Source organism: Lynx rufus, unplaced genomic scaffold, assembly GCF_022079265.1.
Source record: "Lynx rufus isolate CCGP_SWC_20201006 ecotype Redwood Valley unplaced genomic scaffold, mLynRuf1.p SCAF_2, whole genome shotgun sequence".
Classification (NCBI taxonomy): domain Eukaryota; kingdom Metazoa; phylum Chordata; class Mammalia; order Carnivora; family Felidae; genus Lynx; species Lynx rufus.
In genome coordinates, this window is record NW_025814834.1 from 142184987 (window position 1) to 142205287 (window position 20301).

The following is a 20301-nucleotide window of genomic DNA, read 5'->3' on the forward strand; positions in this document are numbered from 1 at the left end:
ATGGTGAGGCGCTTTAAAATGTTTGTTAAATTTTAAAAGGAAGACAAAATTAAAAAAAAAAAAACAATGGTTTTTTGATGGTAAACATCCATTACAGAAGGGATTAGGAGGCAGCTATTAGTAGGTTTAGGGTAATCTTGAAATCTGAAAATCTAAAATTTCCTCCGTAACTTAAAATCTTTCCCAGGACTGATATCTTTTAAGGTCTCCTGGTTATGTGGCAGCATTTGTGAGGTACACTAAAGTTTGTAGTTTAACTTTTTTTTTTTTTTAAGTAATCTCTACATCCAACGTGGGGTTCAAACTCATGACCCCGAGGATCAAGAGTCACATGCTCTACTAACTGAGCCAGCCAGGTGCCCTGATACACTGAAGGTGTCATGGTGGTTTTTCTAAAAGAGAAATTCATTCTGTTAAAATCAAATTTAACAAAACTTTTTTAAAAGAGACATTGGGTGCTAAAAGAGATTTCTGAATGTCAATTTATTTTTGTGTTTTTCAAGTCAAGATTATATGAACTATGTTATGAACTACCCAGTTTTGAGATAGGAGAATAAAAAGAACAAGCAAAGGTTGTACAGGATATCTGATTCTTTTTAATCTGAACAGAAAATAAGTAAGTATACAAGTTTGCCAAAGAGAGTGGTAAAAACTGAAAGTTATGTATTATGGAATCAGTACATCAAGTTTTACTTTGGTAGCCGGTGATTCTCATAGTTAATTCTGCAAAAAACCAAAATCGGTTATACAGAAGTAAGAATATAAAACACCCCTTTCTAAACCCTAGTTTGATAAAACTGATTTCATATCTAGCTTATTGATAATATTCAGTTTCAGTTTTCCCTGTGCAAATAATACAAGTCATTAATGTGGTTTGGTGAGCTGAAATCAATTTCTCTTAGGATAGTTCAACATAATAACCCAAATATAAAAAAGCTATTCAAGATTCACAGAGATAAACCAGTGCCTAAGAAACATAATTCACCCATGTGCATAATCATTTATAACATATTTCTCCAACATAAAATCACGGTCAAAGACAGTGATAACATTGCATACTCAGTGCATTACTTCCTGTAGTGCATTCCTATGGCTCATCCAGAGTTTAATGCCGTGTAACCACCATACTTCTAATGAATGGGTTTCCACCATACACAAATCCATCCGATTCTTTTTAAAAATCTAACACTCTTAAAGACCTTGAGCTTGATATATAAGGACTTTGTGTTTTAATATCCCAAACACTGGGAAGATCAGGTGTGAAACACAGTAACCACCCCTTGTAAGCAAGACTGCACACAAATTTTTGTTATATCACCACAAAGAACCCTCAAAACAACTCAATACTGCAGATTGAGAGGGGCACATTTATGATTTAGCCAAAGAAAATTCAAATGGCTTTCCTGGAGTCAAATGTACCCCAAGACACATATACAAGGAATGAGTGTAGTGGTGGCAGCTAAAGAAATCTGCCACCGTGTAATAAATGCTATTATGCATTGATGTTGTACATTTTGATAATACACTGATTTGTTTCCCACTATCATGGAGCACAAGAAAATGAAACTCAAAACTATCTTGTTAGAACAGGATAAATGATGACCCCAGTTTTTAATAGGGTTCTTCACTGAAGGAAAAGATAGAGCCATCAAAGTCAAATTAGCTGACTTCAAATGGTTTACATCCCAGGATGAATCAGGTTACACTGATTTAAGCCCAATTTAATTTAGGCAGGTTTTTAACCACAAGAATAAGGACATTCTTAGTACATATTAATAATTAAACCAACATATACACAATTAGCAATCTCCTATATAATATTAATTGTAACAACTTGTTCTCAATCATTTCATAGCTAATTTGTTGCTTTGTTTAAAAACAAACAAGCTCAACTTTATTTTACAATGTACTGTAAATTCCTAAGTGTGTTCTGTAATGAATTCATTGAAGCAGTACAGCTCTCTGGATTCTAAGAGCCAAACTCAACTGTATCTTCTGTTATCTGTTTGAATTCATAATTGCCTCTCCCATCCATATGCAGGTAGTACTGTAGGAAAGAAGCAGGGGAGAAAAATCAATGACTAAGAGAATTTCCTTTTTGTCAGCAATTTATGTAGAGGTTATTATGCAAGAGTACGATTGGGAATTACTTTAAGCTTTACTAAAACCGTCAAAAGTTTTATACACAGAAAGGTAATAAGACTAAATGAAGACGTCTTATCTTTTTTAAAAATAGCAACAATATAATTCTGCTTGGAGTGGATATAGTACTTTCCTTTATGAGAACTAAAATACCAGAATTCCTTATTATCTTGAAGGAACCAAATGTATAAGCCTCCTACAAATCAGAATGCTTCTGTAACTCCACAAAAACAAGGATCTGATCTTGGTTGTGTAAAAACACACTGATAACAGGGCAGTCTTGAATACTTCCTTTATCTGGTTTCCTGGATCAGTGTGGGACCTCTAACTTAAGGCTTTTGTTAGTTCTTGGTCTTAGCAGAGGAGGAAAAGAGCTATACAGAGTTCCTATATACCCTATCCACTGAAGACACTTAGGACGGCAGTTACAAAGGCTTCTGTTTTATTTAGTGGCTTTTTATTTACAGAAAGGACTTGTTTTTCCGTCTTCTATGTTGTTATTTCTTAGCTATTGTGGCCTCTGACATCGTAACGTGTCACCCCTCCTTCACATAATCACTTCTTGATGTTTTGCTTGTGTGCACCACCAGAAAAAGAGGGGAAATCAAGCCCAAGTCCTCTCACAGCCCTCTGGCTGTAATGTTTACGAACCCCTGAGAAAACACAAAGGCCTGGACATTTTTTAAACTGCTTTGTTATTCACTTTCTCACTTCATTCATGAAAAAATGGTCAAATTATGTCATAAGATCATAAAAAGAATCTTTAAAAGTCAAGCAGCTATACAGAATTCCATTATTTTTCACAAAACACTTTCATAGAGGCTATCTCTCTGATCCTCATGGTCATCTAGGAGACAGGAAGGCAAGGATAAGAAACTTTATTAATGAAGGAAGCAACTGATGCCAGAAACAGTGGTGCTTAAACCCAGGTTTTCTGACTTTAAATCCCATGCTCTTCATTTGATCATTTGTACACGATCACATAAACCATAAGGTTCTTGGGGGTAAAGACAGTACTCTGTATCCCTCAAGGACATTTATGTAGCCCAGTACTTGGTGAAAACGCTGCTCCATGAGGTATGTATTTTAAGGCACAAGATACCCTATACCATTGTTCTAATTTTTCTCAAACCCGTTCTTCTACCTAAAATGTATCATTTAGAAGAAAAAGAAGGAAGAAAGAGAAAAAGAAAGTAGGGAGGGAGGGAAAATGAATCAACAGGGTTTAGTTTGGGGTGTGATCACCTTACATCAAGAGCTGAAAAGAAGTGCCACACCGAGAATGGCTCTGCTTAAGCACCAGAATAAATAGGGTATTGTACCAGTGCAAACCTCACGCCATCTCTGTGTAAATTATAGCGACTACTTAATGATTCTATTTTGTTACAGTGCAATGGTAAACACAGCCGACATTATTCAGTTTCCCCTTTATAGCCATGATCTCACTAAAAATGTCCCTAAACCTTCTGCCATCTAATCCTCGAGACTCTTTCCCCTCCTGCCAATACTGGGTAGTGAGAAAAACTTTACTTAGCAATAGCTGTGATAAGGGTGTGTAAATTTTAGTCAGTTATTATACAACAGTCATTTATAAAAACAGAGAACCACAAGTGGTTTTCTAGTATCTCTCAAATACAACGAAGGCTTGTTTATATGTATTAGAACTTTCAAAACTGACAACTACAATAATATTTAAGAAAAACCGACTTTATTTTATATACCTGAAATAGAATCACCTTTTGTACTTCAAGGTACGTATTTAAAAGGGAACATACACCAAGAAATCTAAAAGCATATAACCACCTGAATGCACATATTTAAATAAGATAAAATTCCCCTATACCATTCAATGTTAAGAAATACAAACCTCATGGTGTTTCCAAAGAGACTTTCTATGTGACACAGTAAAGAGGGTGATGCCGACCTAATAGAAAGAAAATGATTTAGGTTTACATCAATAACACAGAATCACAAATTAAAGTAGTATATATTTTTAAGCTATTAAAATGACTGTGTTCAGAAGCTATAGTTAAAAATCAATGTGAAAGAGAAAAAATTACAATGGACGCCGATGTTCAAGGTAACGCAAAGTACTGACCACTGACCACATAACAAAAACAAGTATCAATAAAGTCTTTAAAAATAAAAAAACAACAGGTACTAGCATTAAGTATACTATTTTGTATGGAGCAGAAAATATACATCCCAACACATTTCCTATTTTACTGTGAAAAATATATGAAAAGGGTACAAGAACAGTTAAAATAGCAAAAGGTCAAAATCAGGAAAATTAAGTCTATATAATATAGTGTTGTCTACAGTACATCTGTTTTTCAAATACAGGATCATAATCCTTTATTGGAACCCCTGTTTTGGAATAGGTCTTGGAATTCAGATTTTGGAAAAGTAGTAGTATCATCACCGGAGGGTTCTGGGAAAGAATTCTGTAATTAAACACATGAATGTTTCTGTGGCAGGATGTAAGAACACTGACATTGAGACGTCTAAGAGTTTAAATATCTTTTGTTAGTTCAGGCAAGGTTTGGCTACCCAGTTGAGCTTGCTGCAAAATAATGAAAAATCTTGTGGTTTTAAAAGGTTATTGGTTTTCATTTTTTTATTTTGTTTTTAATTTTTTTTGAGAGAGGAGCAAGAGAGCAGAGCAAGCGTGAGCATGAGTGGGGGAGAGGTAGAAGGGGAGGGAGAGAGGGAGGGAAGGAGAGAGGGAGTGAGGGAGAGAGAGAGAGAGAACGAGAGCAAGAGAGAGAGAATATCTTAAGCAGGCTCCACATCCAGCTCGGAGACCAACATGGGAGTGGGGCGGGGGGAGGCTCAATCCCACGACCCTGGGATCATGACCTGAGCTAAAATCAAGAGTCAGATGCTTAACCAACTGAGCCACCCAGGCGCCCCAAAAAGCTTATTGGTTTTTAAACTGTATACAAAGATTTAGACTGTAATAAAGATTAAAAACAAAACACTAATCAATATAACTACATATGCTCTGTATCAGTAGTTCTCAACTGGGGACGGGAGGATTTTTATCCCTTAGAGGACACTTGGCAATGTCGTGGAGACATTCTTGATTGTCACAACTGAGAGAGCTACTGGCATCTAATGAATGGAGGTCAGAGATGCTGCCAAATATCCTATAACGCAAAGGAGAGCCCCCCACAACTAAGGATTATCCAGCCCAAAATGTCAGAAGAGTGGTGACTGAGAAACTCTGCTCTAGATCATGGTTTCCTAAAATGGATCTCTCAAGGCTGACAGAGATAAATGCCAGAATATCCAGAAAATTCCATCATGAGTTCTAATTTTATTTTCATTTTGATAATTTTTTAAAAATTAGCCTAAGTACATTCCGGATCATTTCGACATGAGATTTAAGTGCCCAAGTCTGGATTTATACTTCTGCTGGTACCAAGTGATTACTTAAAGTGACAGCACTTAAAACTTCTAATGTGCCGTGACTTTGGATGTCACGTGGAAAGGTTCTCAAATTGGTCAGACACTGCATGACAAAATAAGTTACTAATAAAATACATTTCAGTGGTACAACATTTATTTAATCTTTGAGAGCTCACTTCAGAAATTATTTATTCTTATGATTCCACAATAATTGGATCAGATCTCAACTTAATGAAAGCATTCTTTTTGTTAGAATTGCTGAAGATACATAAACAAAATTCAAAATATAAGATCTGGACCTCAGACTGTATCTTTCCATAATTAAATCCTAAACCAGTGGTTTGGTTTCAGCAAAACAGTATTTAGAGGTCTCTTTAATGTTACCAAATTGAAACTCTGTTTTGTCTGTACTTAATTTGTGAATGTACTAGTTTTGTGGCTGTAAATCCACTCTAAGTTCAAGGGGCTCATACTTGATTTCATACTTATACATATTCAATTGCTGTTATAGTAGTATAAGTTAAATTATCAACTGGGAATCCCATAAGAATTTTTTTCTTTTAAATGGAATCTATGCTTTATAGGAGAATCACATCTTATGTGGGGACTTACAGCCTACAACTAGATGTAAGGGGAAGTCGCATGGTCAAAACTACCAGCCTCTAAATCATTGATCAAATGGACTATACCTATAAATACCTCCAATACCTATAAATCTGAAAGTTTATATGAACAAATACATAGAGAAATTATAAATGACTGAAACGGATTCAAGAATAGAAAACAAACCATTACAGAAGTAAAATCAGTAATGAAAATCTTCCTACAAAGATGAATGTAGCACATGCATTCCTTTGTCATCATGCCAATGCTTCTCAAACCTTAATGTGCATTTGAGAATTTTGTTAAAATGTGGACTCTGACTTGGTAGGGCCAGAGAGTCTGCATCCTAACAAGTTCCCGGGAGATGCTGCTGCTGCTGCTGGTACCAACACTGATGGGTAGGAATTCACATTGTAAATATGCGATATGACCTTTTATATGTACTATAAACCCCCAAAGAACAGCTACAAGTTGTTAAAAGACTCCTGTACTTCATTTACTTACACAATGCTGCGAATGGTTAGGATATACTGCTAGTAACCACTCAATAGCTACTTAAAGAAAGGGCTACCAAAAGAAACTTTGGTAAGAAAGTTGGAAGTAAGTTTAAATATACTATTAGATTTGAAACAAAGATACGGCTAAAGAATTATATACAGAAATCATTTACAATTCTTTTTCTTTTATTCATATCTACTAATTATCATTTGAAATCTTTATTACAGTGGATACATCCTTCTTTGATAGTAATTTTGTTACTTAATAACTTGAAATCTTCTCTTTGGACAGATATTTCGCTGGACACAGAGTACACAGAGAAGAATGACACAAACCCTAAAACTGAGAACCTAAAGTGCTTACCTTTCGACAATGACTGTAAATGTAGCCTTCCACATCCACACTCACAGCACTTGTGCATTCGTCCAAAATGGCAAACTGAGGTTTATGATAAAATAACCTTGCCATCTGAAGCACAGAAAGAAATATTTTGTGTAATCACAACATGCAAAAACTAGTAAGCTCAACTAGATTTACACTTAGTCTTGTAAAAGAAGTACAAAAATTATTTTAACTCAAAAAATGTTTTCCCAAAACAGAAACAATATCAAAAAACCTGTGTTTACTGTCTTCCCAAACAAAGGGGAAAATGTAACACATGGGAAATACTGTTAAGAGTTCATCAAAACATTTAAGCTGTGATGTGAAATGAAGTTGAGTTTTAAACTATCAGAGAAAGTTCTCTAAACAAGATTAGAGGGTATACATTGTAACCAAATCTTGGAATTCAGACTCTAGATGGTTCAAGTGCAAATATGTGTTTACTTCTAAATATTCTGTTACCTTAGTCATGGCAATTGATATTAAGCTGCCAATTACTATTTCCACCAATTATTTTTGAGTGCCCCCGTTTTATATCCCTGAGGTCAGTACTGGGTGTGCTCATTTTTTAAAGGCTCTGCAAATTTTGTAAGTAAAAATTAACATCAAGATCGTTACAGCTTCCATTTCTTTGATTGGCAAAAATGCTGAACATTTGCTCATTTATTTTCCATACATATTTTATTTTCTGGGAATTATTTACCCTGATCCTTTGTCTAACAGATATTCCAACTGGTCATCAGCCCCCAACAACGATCGCCATGTTGCAAGACCAATGGACACTTTTCCATCCTTACCCAATTTATCTTCTCTGCTACATGCAACTCAGAAGACCACTTCCTCCTCCTTGAGAAAGTAACAGTGAAACCATAGTCTTAACGTTTCTTCTCACTTCTTAGGCTGCTTCCTCAGTTTCTTTTCCAGCATTTTCTTTTCTGCTGGACCACTGAATGTTGGGGTTCCTCAGGGCCAATTCCTAAGTCCTCTCCTCTTTTTCCTACATTGTCTGAGTGATCTCATTGAATCTCATTATCTCAAGTATTATTTACATTTGTAAACTCTCAGTATGTATCTCTTGCCCATCCTTCTAATTACGAGACTGATATATAAATATTCCTCTTTGGGGGCGCCTGGGTGGCGCAGTCGGTTAAGCGTCCGACTTCAGCCAGGTCACGATCTCGCGGTCCGTGAGTTCGAGCCCCGCGTCGGGCTCTGGGCTGATGGCTCAGAGCCTGGAGCCTGTTTCCCATTCTGTGTCTCCCTCTCTCTCTGCCCCTCCCCCGTTCATGCTCTGTCTCTCTCTGTCCCAAAAATAAATAAACGTTGAAAAAAAAAAAAAATTAAAAAAAAAAAATATTCCTCTTTGATATTTCTACTTAGTTATCTGATTTTCCCCTTAAAATCCATTCATGTACTCCACCCCCATCTTAAACATTTCAGCAAATCACACTATCAAACAGCTGCTCAACCTAGAAGGCCATGAGTCCTCCTTGATCTTTCCCTTCTTCTCCTTCCTTCCACATTCCTACCCCTCATTTTTTTAGTCCATTCGAGTAAGTCCTTCAGTCTTTTGTAGTCCACTCACTTTACTGCATCTCCAAAATCATGCCCTCAGCCCAGAATACAATCCTCTCCTGCCTAGAGGACCAAAAATGGCCTAGTTCCTCTTTCACTCCTCTCCAATCCATTTTCCCTGTAACTAGAAGGATTCTTCAGAAATGTAAATCCAAGAATTTCACTCTTCTGCTTAAACCCCTTCAACAACTTCTCAATTCACTAAGAACAAAACCCAAACTCCTTAGCATGGCCCACAGACCCTGCATAATCGGATTCCTACTTACTTTCTAACCTCCACATTCTGGCCAAGGTATGACCAGGACACAGGTGTCTAAGGCCAGAGAGGCTTAGCACATGTCATTTTTCTTATGTCTCAAACACCGCACCGCACTCTGCTTCTCGCATCTTTGAAATTTCTGTTTAGACCACCTCCTCAAACCTACCCTGACCCCTGTCCCACAACCTAAGCAGGTCACTCCTTAACATCTCTGCAGTGCTTCATAGGTTTTGAACTGTGTGTTGTCTTGTTTCTTTGTCTACTCCTCTAGGCTAGTATATTTGCATAAGCAGAGATTATTTTAATCACTACTGTACACTCGATATTTGCATGAAGGAAACATTTAAATATTTGATAAATTAATGGCCAGAACATAAGCAGCTCTCTTGGGGTTTGTATCTATTTGATGAGGTGAGGAAGGGGAAGCATTAAGTATAGACTATGAAGAAGTTCAGCTGTGCAGAGAATGAAAGGTACAGACGACAGAGGTTAAGGCTGAGTTTGCCTTTTAGATCAGGGAGACCTGGAATGTCTTTCTGAAAGAGAAGGACCAGAAGAGATTGAATACAGGGTGTGTGTCTGCACATGTGCATAACCGAAGGAAAGAATATGATAAAGTCAGAGGAGAGAGGGTCCAAAAACATGGAGACACTGAACTTTTCTCAAGAGGAAGGATGACATAGCCTCCAGACAGAATGAGGGAGGTCAGGGCAGCCTAGTGCAAGCTCAATGAAGAGGATTGGTTATCTAAAGGCATTCCACAAATGCCCCTCCTCTGTGTCCCCATGGAAGTCTCTGCATACCTACCTCACCACACCCAGCACATCGTGTAGCGATTTTCTCACGTGTCTCTCTCCCACTCCGCCATCAGTACTTGATCCCACAGTACGAGATCGTGACGTGAATAAGTTCATGACCCCTGCAGCTGTACTGCCATCTGAGCTGGACACGCCACTGCCTATGCCTCGGTGGTCACCTTCACCCCCAGCCTTGTGTGGCAGCACACTTCACTGTGCTATAGCTCACCTTCCTCCAAACATGGGGTGCTCCGCAGTTCCTGCCCCAGGGGACTTGTGAGAATTGAATGGAGAGGGCTTAGCCTACCGCCTATCACCTATTAAGCACTCAATAAAAATGAGCTGTCATCTCACTGACATAACAGCTTCTCTTTCTCCTCTGAGGAGAAGTTGAGCTGTTCTGCAGAGAGACATGGAGTAGGCAATGGGGTAGAAAGCCTGAGATTGGTAGTTTATAAATGATACTCATGGAAAATAAGAGAGAGGGGCAAAAGTAAGTAAATGATCGCCCGACCATGCTGTGAGCCCCTGAAGACTGGAAGCCATGAAAGCGTGGCGGTACCAACCCCCGTCACTCTGATCTTTCAGCTGTGCTCAGGAGCCTATGTACACAAACGCCAATGCAAACAACTGCTCTTGGGCTGAGGTTGAGGTAATAAGAGGAAACAAAAAGTGGGAAAGGAAGTTAAAGGGAAGGGATCATTTGTTCATTCCTTTAAGAAATACTACCTGAGTACCTTCTATGTGTCAGGACCTGGATTATTAAGTTTGTACTGGACAGAAAGGAGGCAGAGTCAGAAGGAGACTTATCAATCATAAGAAAAGGGAGGGGTCAATATTCAAAATATCAGGGTGTCTGAAGCAAGGAGACAGTTGCCAATTAGGTAAAAGAAAAAGAATTGCAAAAATGGATTTAAAAAACACTAAAAATTTTATGACAATGGTATCTCTGGTAAGGGGATTTTGGCCCTTCTTTATACTTTTAAAAATATTCCAACTTTTCTATCATACATACTTTTTCATAATTAAAAAAAAAACTTTACTAAATAGGAAGAACAAGAATAGAGGAGTAGGAAAGATAACTATCAATCAGAGAAGTAAGATATTGCAACTTACGATACTGGGTAGAGCAACCCTGGCTGGTAATGGCTGGGCCCAAACAAGTGCAGGGGAGGTAAGGAAGATGTTACTTGAGACTGTGACAGACAGTGAGAGAAGAGAACTGGACAGACAGCCCACTTGGACACTGGAGGCTGTATCACATATTGGTCAAGAGCAAGAATTCTGGGGGCGCCTGGGAGGCTCAGTCAGTTAAGCATCTGACTTCAGCTCAGGTCATGATCTCACAGTTCATAGGTTTCAGCCCCATATCGGGCTCCACGAGGACAGTGTGGAGCCTGCTTGGTATTCTTTCTCTGCCCCGCTCCCACTCTCTCTCTCAAAAATAAATGAATAAACTTAAAAAAAAAAAAAAAAAAAAGAGCAAGAATTCTGGTGTCAGACCCACCTGCACTTGAATCTCCGTTCTGCCACTCAGTAGCCTGCAAGGCTTTCCCTTGTCTGTACCTTAACTGACAGGGTTGTCAGTAGAGTTAGATAGAGTTTGCCATGCAAAACCAATCCTTCCCTCGTGTTATCCCAGTGCACCTTCCTTACAGCTGTAACTGAAGACTGCCTTGTGTGTGAGATAGCTGAGAATATCTGTATCTCCTCACTCAATTATCAAGGGCAGGCACCTATCTCAGTGCCTGCACAGAGTAGATTCCCAGCTAATAGTGAACTCTGTGAAAATTATACCATAATTAAGGTTTTTTTCACTAAGATCATGGAATAATAATCTCATTTCCCTACATTTATACTGACTTTTTCAAGGAACTTTTAGAAATGTGTTCACCAGACCTCCCTTTATTCAAAGGTATTACTCCATTCCCTCAAATTTAAATGTGACTTTCCTTACCCAAAAGTTCTTTTGGTTCATCTGTTTATACCAACCATCACTCTTACAGATTCATTGTTTGGGGTGGTTAGACCTTTCAAGCTTATTACTCCTAAAAATCATAATTTTTATAACTTATAAAAATTATGTCCTCTCTTCCCTCGTTTACTTTGAAAATTTTCAAGCCTACCCAGAACTGTAGGAACAGTAAAGTGACCACACAAAAACTCTTCGCCCAACTTCACCAACATCAACATCTGTTGCATTAGCCTTCTCTCTCTCCCCACAAACCTCTTGAAGGTAGCAAAGCAATATGCTCGGTTTTAAATTTCACAGTCAGTTCTGCAAACACTGGTCTACACAGAACACACCTGCCAATGGCTTGGTCGTGCAGCCCTGTCATGGGTAAGCTCCTCCATTTCCCAACCAACTCTAGAGTGGCTCATCTGGTTTTATTTTATTTTTTAATTTTTTTTTCTAACATTTATTTTTGAGACAGAGAGACAGAGCATGAATGGGGGAGGGTCAGAGAGAGAGGGAGACACAGAATCTGAAACAGGCTCCAGGCTCTGAGCTGTCAGCACAGAGCCCGACGCAGGGCTCGAACTCACAGACTGTGAGATCATGACCTGAGGCGAAGTCCAACGCTTAGCCGACTGAGCCACCCAGGCGCTCCAGAGTGGCTCATCTGGTTTTACAGGGCTCCTTCTTTGGCCCTTGTCCTCTCCCTAACATATTCTCTCACTCCTCCAGACCTTGAACGTCTTATCTTCAAAGAAGAACTATCCCTTCTGTACCCTACACATAGAGTTCTTAGTTCAGCACATTTATTTTTCTTTCTCTGGATTTATACTGTGTCCATTTGTGAATCTTGGACATCTTCTTTGAAGTCATGGTAACAAGAATTTAAATTTGCTCTACTGACTTGCAGTTATTTCTATAGTCATCTACTAAATTGATTCCAGAAACCCCAATCACTTCAAATTCTCACTCCTACCACCCAATTTCCATTTTGAGTGTGGCTGACATCTCTTTTCTTTTGTTTATGACTCATTCTTCACTCTATCAATTAATCTTATGCTATAGCACTAGCCAGACAAATCACTATTAAGTTCATATAGAATGGGTATGTTTTGGGAAAAATAATATGCAGTATCAGGGAATAGGAGGCAACAGAAAAGGGAGAATAGAATCTAAAGATAATGAGTAAGCAATTCAGCAATAAGCCATTTCTTTTACTGTTTTTCCTTAGCCACAGTTCTAATTTCCACAAGGTTAACACACTGGAAAAAAAATTCCTCTGGATCTGTGCAAACTATGGTATGCAGGGTTAGAAAATGACTCTTTAAAAGTTATCCCTCTTAACAGAGTACTCAAGGTATCACTCTTAATATGCAGTGTCCTGTAGTCAAGTTTGATCAGGAATAAGTTTAGACAATCACAAAATTAAAAGTTCCTTGCAAACCCTTCTTCATATTAGGAAAATGTAAGAAATCTAAATAATTTTGGGTAGCAGATACTGAGCCCTGAAACCAGGACACACATAATGGTAGAGGGAAGGGCAGGAACAGAATAAAGTGGGAACAAAGTTAGAGTGGATGATTTCTACTACCTTCTGATATTTCAGAAAGAACAGCTTCAGTGAGAGGTCAACAGGAAAAAGATATAAGACATCTCGGACTACCATATAACCCAGGATCAATGTGATGGAAAGTTTCCCCAACTTTAATTAATCCCCAATGAATTAACAGTAATATAATTAGAAAATTTATGGATTTTTCAGACTTCTAAATGTACATGCAAGTTATATATTTTCAAGCATTTCTATTATCATTTAAACAAATCCATTCAACAATACTTGCTAAATAAAAGATTAAGATAAAACTGTGCGCCTTGATTAATCAAAATATTGGACTGTAAGAGTGACCCTAAGCAATCAGTTGCCCTGTCATGCAATGTAGTCCAAGAATAACTTACCGCCATTCTTTGTTTCTCTCCACCACTGAGGACATCCATCCAATCCTGAACACTGTCCCAGCCTCCTTCACGTTCAAGGATATGACCCAACTGGACATTATCTAAGTATTCCTTTAGTACCTTTCAGCAAAATGATTAAAGATTAAATCACACTTAATGTAAACCAACATTCTCTAGCTTGCTTTATTTTTTAAACTAGAATTGCTGTAATTCTACTGCCAATATTACTTAAAGGGGCACATTTCACAAAAGAATGTGGCACAAAGATAGCCCTAAATCCTCTACTTCCTATCTATGCTAACTTTGACATATGTGGTAGCTTAAAGAGAATAACACTATTGCATATAATTAAAAGATAAGGGCAATGAAAAAAAAAAAGTAATAGTTTAAAGACAAGGTTAAATTCACCAAACCATATTTAAGCAAAGTAGTTAACATCTTACCTCAACTTGGAAAGTTATAATTAATGACAAGGTTTTAGAAGGCTTTTCAGGCTAGGATAAACTACCTGGCAGTTAAAATGCTTAACTGATTAAGATAAAGAATCTGATATGGAGGATTTCCAGTAGGTCTAGTCCATAAGCATTTCCTTACTAGGTCAGATATCCCCTTCCTTTTCTGATCTTCTCTTCCATCGGGATATATCACTTGGTCTCGAAGTGTTCCAAGGGTCATATAAGGTCTCTGATAGTGGCAGAGCAAAAATGATTATAAGTGAATTCTTTAAAAATAAATGAAAAGATCTTTAAATCAAAGATTACAAAATAAACAAGGTCTTACCTGAGGAACATAGAATAACTTTCCTCTCTCAGGTTTAGTTAGACGTCCTCCAAAAAGAGGCCATAACTATAAAAGGAAAAGGAAGGGGGAGAGGAGCAATTATAAATTTCACCATGTAGTAGATTGTATGGCAAAACAAGACTACAATATCTTGAGGCCAATTTGTACTTACTTCGCCAAGAACACGGAAAAGTGAGCTCTTCCCACAGCCATTTGGACCACAAATTAAAACATTGGCCCCAGATCGAACCTGAAAATCAGTCCATGAATTAATAGGGAATATATACTCAGTGAACATTTCTTTTGAGTCGATTTGTTCTTTGCTAACGATAAGCTTTCTAGTTTGTCTATAAATGTGATAATAGGTAGAAGCAGTGGAGGGTTTGGTTGACCTTTCATTTTTGTTTACTGTCAATATTTACTCACTTTTTTCATTTAAAAGTCAATGACTGCAGCTTATAAATTTTGAGAATTCTTGAAAACAAGTATATGTGTATATGTTTTAAAAAAAAAGCAATCATACTATGTATGTTCTATATGTTATTATTTAATAATATATCACAAATATTCTAAGTCAGTATACTCAGATTCCTCCCATTCTATTTTTAAATGCCTACAGTGTATTCCATTCTAAGAATGCACCCTGATTTATTTAACTACCTCCTTTTTGTTAGGTCTTTTGCATTTTGCTTTGATCTTTTAGATAATACTGCAATGAACTGGAATCAGTGAGTGAATTTATGCATTGGTGAGAAATGTTTCTATACAGATCAGATTCTTAGAAGTATATATGCATTATTAATATTTACAAGTGCCACCAAATCGCTCTGCAATGATGTAAAGTTAAATGAAAAAAGCGTAATCAAGAGTGGTTAAGTTCTGAGCTTATGGTCTCATATAAGTGTTAATCAACCCTGTGAAGAATCAGAAACCTGGGTTAGAATTTCAGCTCACAACATTACAGAGCAATGTATCACAGCAGGAAAGGAGACAACAAAGGTAAGAGTTACTCTAGCTGTGGAACCTGCCTTTGACAAATTTTTTTAACTGTTGAGGCCTTATGTTCTTATTACTTAATTGAATGAATACTTATAGAATGCTCAGTGTCAGGTTCTGCTTTAGGTAATGGAGCTATACTAATGAATAAAAAACAAAACAAACAAAACCTGCCCGTACCAGTTTACATTCTAGTGGGAGAGACATAAAATAAAGAATACACACAATAAATGAGTAAACTAAATAGTATCCTAGAAAATAAGTGCTATGGAAAAAAATATATACCAAGGTAAGGAAATTTGGAAGCGGTTAGGGGAGGTTACGTTTTTAAGGTGGCCAGACCAGGACTCATTGGAAATGACAACTGGGCAACTTTGAAAGGAGTAAATTAGGAGTTTATCTAGAGGAAGACTGCTCTAGCCTAACCCTACCCACAAAAAGCTGGTTCAAAGGCACTGAAGCAGGAATGTACGTATCCTTGTCAAAAAACAGAAAAGATGTTGAGAAAACTGAGAGGGAGGAAGGAGTAGTAGGAAAAGAGCTGAGAGAAGTAAGAGGTTGGTGGAAAGCAGTGCAGGCAAATCCTACAGGGCACTGGGAGCCACTGAAAGGACTGCCTTTTACTCTGATGAAACACAGAGCCATCAGCATTAGCCACAACAGCCAAAGGTGGCAGCAACCCAGAAGGATGAAGGGATAAACAAAATGTAGACTATATGTACAATGGAATAGGATTCAGCCTTGAAAAGGAAGGACATTCTGACACGTGCTACAACATGGATGAAACTTCAAGAAATAAGCTAGACACAAAAGGACAACTGCTGTATGATTCCACTTATATGAGGTCCCTAGAATAGGCATATCCGTAAAGTAGAATAGTAGTTACCAGGGGTTGGGGAGAGTGGGAAATCAGGAATTATTGTTTAATGGGTCCAGAGTTTCTGTTGGTTACGATAAAAATTTGTGGAGATGGTTAGTGGTGATGGCTGCACAACACTGTAAATGAACTTAATGGCACTGAACTGTTTACAAAAAAATGGTTAAAAGAGTCAATTTTACGTTATGTGCATTTTGCCACAATAAAAAAATTTAATGGTAGAAAGGGATAAATTGTACGTTATGTATATTTTACCACAGTAACAAAAGAATGAGCTTCTTTCTAAAAATGGTTGAGAATGACTAGCCTACCACATAACTGATCTACAATAAAACACCACATCTTATGTACTTCAGTGTTAGAGAATGAACTATACTGAATGATTTTTCCAGAAAAATGAACTATCCCATTTTCCGAGAAGTTATTTTTAAAGAATCTTTTTGATGGACTTCCTAAGGAATTACCTATTACCTTTTCCTGTGAAACTGAATATAGTGAATATTTCTGATTATATATAATAATTTTACTTTACTATAATGGTGATTCCTTAGGAGCTCCTAAAGTTCAGGGCTGTTAATTAAATGGTTCCCCACTACTACGCTTTGAGTCATATCAATCATATAGACCTTCTTCTGTTCCTAACTGTTCATTGTGGTTTTCACTGATATCCAATACTTCTCCACTCTATTTGGTGCAATATGCCAGGAAATCCAAAAACCAAATTTATAATGACATGTAAAAATAATAATTAGACTTACAGACATCTGTAAGCACTCTCTTATGCTCAAATGTCTTGGATTCAGCCATAACTTTACCCCCATGGCTTTTGGTAATGGTGGGCAAACTTCCGATTATGACTCAGTCATGATAAGCCAGCGATAATTTTTCCATGGTAAAGATTTATAAAAATGTCCCCCCACCCCAGCTTAAATGAAGACTAAAACACAAGGGTAACTTTCACTTATGGCCTTTTATAGTTACGAAGTTCTTAATAACACTATAATTACTGAGGTTCCAGGATCGGTTCAAGGGGTCAACAAGTGCTCTGTACCACTATATTTTTACCAATAAAATATTCCCCCAGATATAAGACTTCATCAAAAACAGTTATACACATAAATATGATTTAAGTAAAAAAGAGAATATACAAAAGTATGCTGCTTATGAAGATTCACAGGCTTCTTCAAACATTATAAATGTGCCTTACTAAAAAAGTAAAAATCTGAGTAACTTACAAAGTACTATTTTAATGCCTACATTATAATCCACAAGTCTTTAATCTCTGAGGGTCTCTTCAGTCTACATCTGAATGGATAAATACATCTGTGGTGGGGGAGTTTATAAAGGAATGAGGGATAAAATCCCCTACCCTAAGGAGGTATATATTATCTTGTCATTAGGTGACCCAAAAGACAAAATAATCATAAAGCATTAAACATTTATTTTTTGGTGGCCAAGTCTGTTTTATTATGCCTCTTTTCAGGAGAAAGGAATCCTTATTTTCAAGTAAGCCAAATGGGTAGAAAATAACTAAAGGTTACAAAGAAGTAAAGGATGTTTGTTAAATAAAGGAAGGCTACATTAAGGAAAATGACAGAAATAAAGGAGAAAAAGCCAAGTCTAACTTAAAACACCTAACTCAGAGAGAGACAGAAGAGGAATATATTACACTAGGCCCAAAGAGCACAAGTCAAAGAAACAGTTTCCATTGGAAGAGAAAACAAAATAAGAATCAACAGGAGAGATCACAGGTCCTACGAAACATGGTCACAAAGTAAAACACAAGCAGGGGCATAACTAGGGACTCAGAAGACTTTCCAAGTGAAACCAAAATATGAGCAAAAAGTAATGGTCTTTCTGAGACTATAAAAGTGAAGCTATAGGGACTAGCCAGAAGTTTATTAAATCCAAACATAGGGACTTTAAAAAGAAGGGCTTCAGGACTAAAAGGAAAGTGACACCTTTAGCATGATACCCATGTGACAAAGTAGGTAATACCTCAGACAATAATCGGGATCTTTTCTATTCCGTGTATCTGTACGTAAAGATCCCAAATCCATTCTCACTATGCTTAATCAAGTATACATCTGTATTGTTGGTGTAATCTATTTCTGCATCAAGACAAAGTGAGGGAAAGTAGGAGAAAGGGCCAAGAGGATTCTTCACTGGAGAAATCCCATGGCCCTCCTTCACCCTGGTGTAACAAAAATGGGGTTCTGAGCTCTTCTTTATCCCTGAAATCAAGTCAGGTAGGTGGCTACCTACTATGCCAAGGGAGCACATCACAATGAATGACTGGCACACCAAGAATTAAATGAGACACTTCTGGGATACTTGGGAGTCATTCATTATTTACCAATTATATTTACACTTTCCCTATGTATTCTTGTGTTTCCTGGCTTGAAAATAAATATGGTAATATATAATACTCATTGTCAAATAAGTTCAAAGTACTTTGCATAGCTAACATTTTTCATTTTTATAGTTCCTTAAAGAGAAAGTGGGGATGTACTTAAAAAATATACATTACTAAGAGGAACAAAATCGAAGACTTGCTGAAGATTATAACAATTGCAAAACAAATCCAGTAATGATACTTATTTTATCAACTATCAGACATTTCTTTTTTATTATTATTTTAATGTTTATTTATTTTTGAGAGGGAGAGAGAGAGAAAGTGAAGGGCGGGGAGGGGCAGAGAGAGGGAGACACAGAATCTGAAGCAGGTTCCAGGCTCTGAGCTGAAAGCTCAGAGCCCAACGCAGGGCTTGAACTCATGGACCATGAGATCATGACCTGAGCCGCAGTCAGACACTTAACCGACTGAGCCACCCAGGGGCCCCAACTATCAGACATTTCTAAAGTGAAAGTAGTTGAAAAGACACTCCACATAAAACAAATTATAGAAGGCCACTCATGTAGGCATGTGGAGAAGAATTCTAGAGCTGTGCTGTCCAATATGGTAGCCACTAGGTCAGTCACATGTAGCTATTTAAGATCTAACTTATTGGGGCGCCTGGGTGGCTCAGTTGGTTGGGTGGCCGACTTCGGCTCAGGTCATGATCTCGAGGTCCGTGAGTTCGAGCCCCGCGTCGGGCTCTGTGCTGACAGCTCAGAGCCTGGAGCATGTTTCGGATTCTGTGTCTCCCTCTCTCTGACCCTCCCCCATTCATGCTCTGTCTCTATCTCAAAAATAAATAAAAGTTAAAAAAAAAAAATTAAAAAAAGAAAAAAAAGATCTAACTTATTAAAATTAAATTTTGGGGCGCCTGGGTGGCGCAGTCGGTTAAGCATCCGACTTCAGCCAGGTCACGATCTCGCGGTCCGTGAGTTCGAGCCCCGCGTCGGGCTCTGGGCTGATGGCTCGGAGCCTGGAGCCTGTTTCCGATTCTGTGTCTCCCTCTCTCTCTGCCCCTCCCCCGTTCATGCTCTGTCTCTCTCTGTCCCAAAAATAGATAAAAAACGTTGAAAAAAAAAATTTTTTTTAAATAAAATTAAATTTTAAGTGTGGCTACTATATTGGACAAAGCAAACATGGCACATTTCCATCACTGCAGACGGTTCAATGGGACAGTGTTGTTCTAGAGAAATGATATCTAGACCTGGGGAGACAGCCTCCATGATAGGAATTTGTTACTAATCAACAAGATTTTAGATCTAAACTATTCATAAAGTCGTAACAGACATATAACCTAATAGTTATAGTTCCTCAGGTCTGGGAATGTCTTATAAATCACAAAACTATGCATCTTTGCTTCTTCTTTTTAATGGCATCTGCTATATCCCCATTTGATTAACAGACCACACTGACTCAGCAGCACTATTCACTTGGCATGAGATGTTACTGCAGTGCTACTGTGCTGCTCTTCCATGTTTTCAGTTATAACAAATTCTGTATTTTGTTTGTATAGGTATAGACCCTCCTGCACGGTCAAAACAATACCAAACCATATTTTTTTTTAACTTAGAATAAAATTATATTGCATGCTTAAATATTCATTCCTCACTAGAGATTACAAGTAACTATACCTTCTATCGCTTTCTTGAGACAGACTTCATTTGCAAAAGA

At 37.6% G+C, this 20301-nt stretch overlaps 1 protein-coding gene across 2 annotated transcripts in view; it reads right to left on the bottom strand.

Moving 5' to 3' along the window:
• Nucleotides 1-471: 471 nt before the first annotated feature.
• ABCD3 (ATP binding cassette subfamily D member 3) overlaps nt 472-20301 on the bottom strand; it is a 75517-nt gene continuing 55687 nt past the window's right edge. The window contains exons 17-23 of one of the 2 annotated variants that reach the window (XM_047084496.1): nt 14532-14609; nt 14360-14425; nt 14174-14263; nt 13580-13699; nt 7018-7122; nt 4010-4066; nt 472-2047 (exon numbers count right to left, since the gene is read on the bottom strand). In XM_047084496.1, the coding sequence (XP_046940452.1) occupies nt 1970-2047; nt 4010-4066; nt 7018-7122; nt 13580-13699; nt 14174-14263; nt 14360-14425; nt 14532-14609 (594 nt within the window). In that variant the 3' untranslated portion in view covers nt 472-1969. The remainder of the gene's footprint in view (nt 2048-4009; nt 4067-7017; nt 7123-13579; nt 13700-14173; nt 14264-14359; nt 14426-14531; nt 14610-20301) is intronic. The other variant, XM_047084497.1, reaches the window with a different exon arrangement.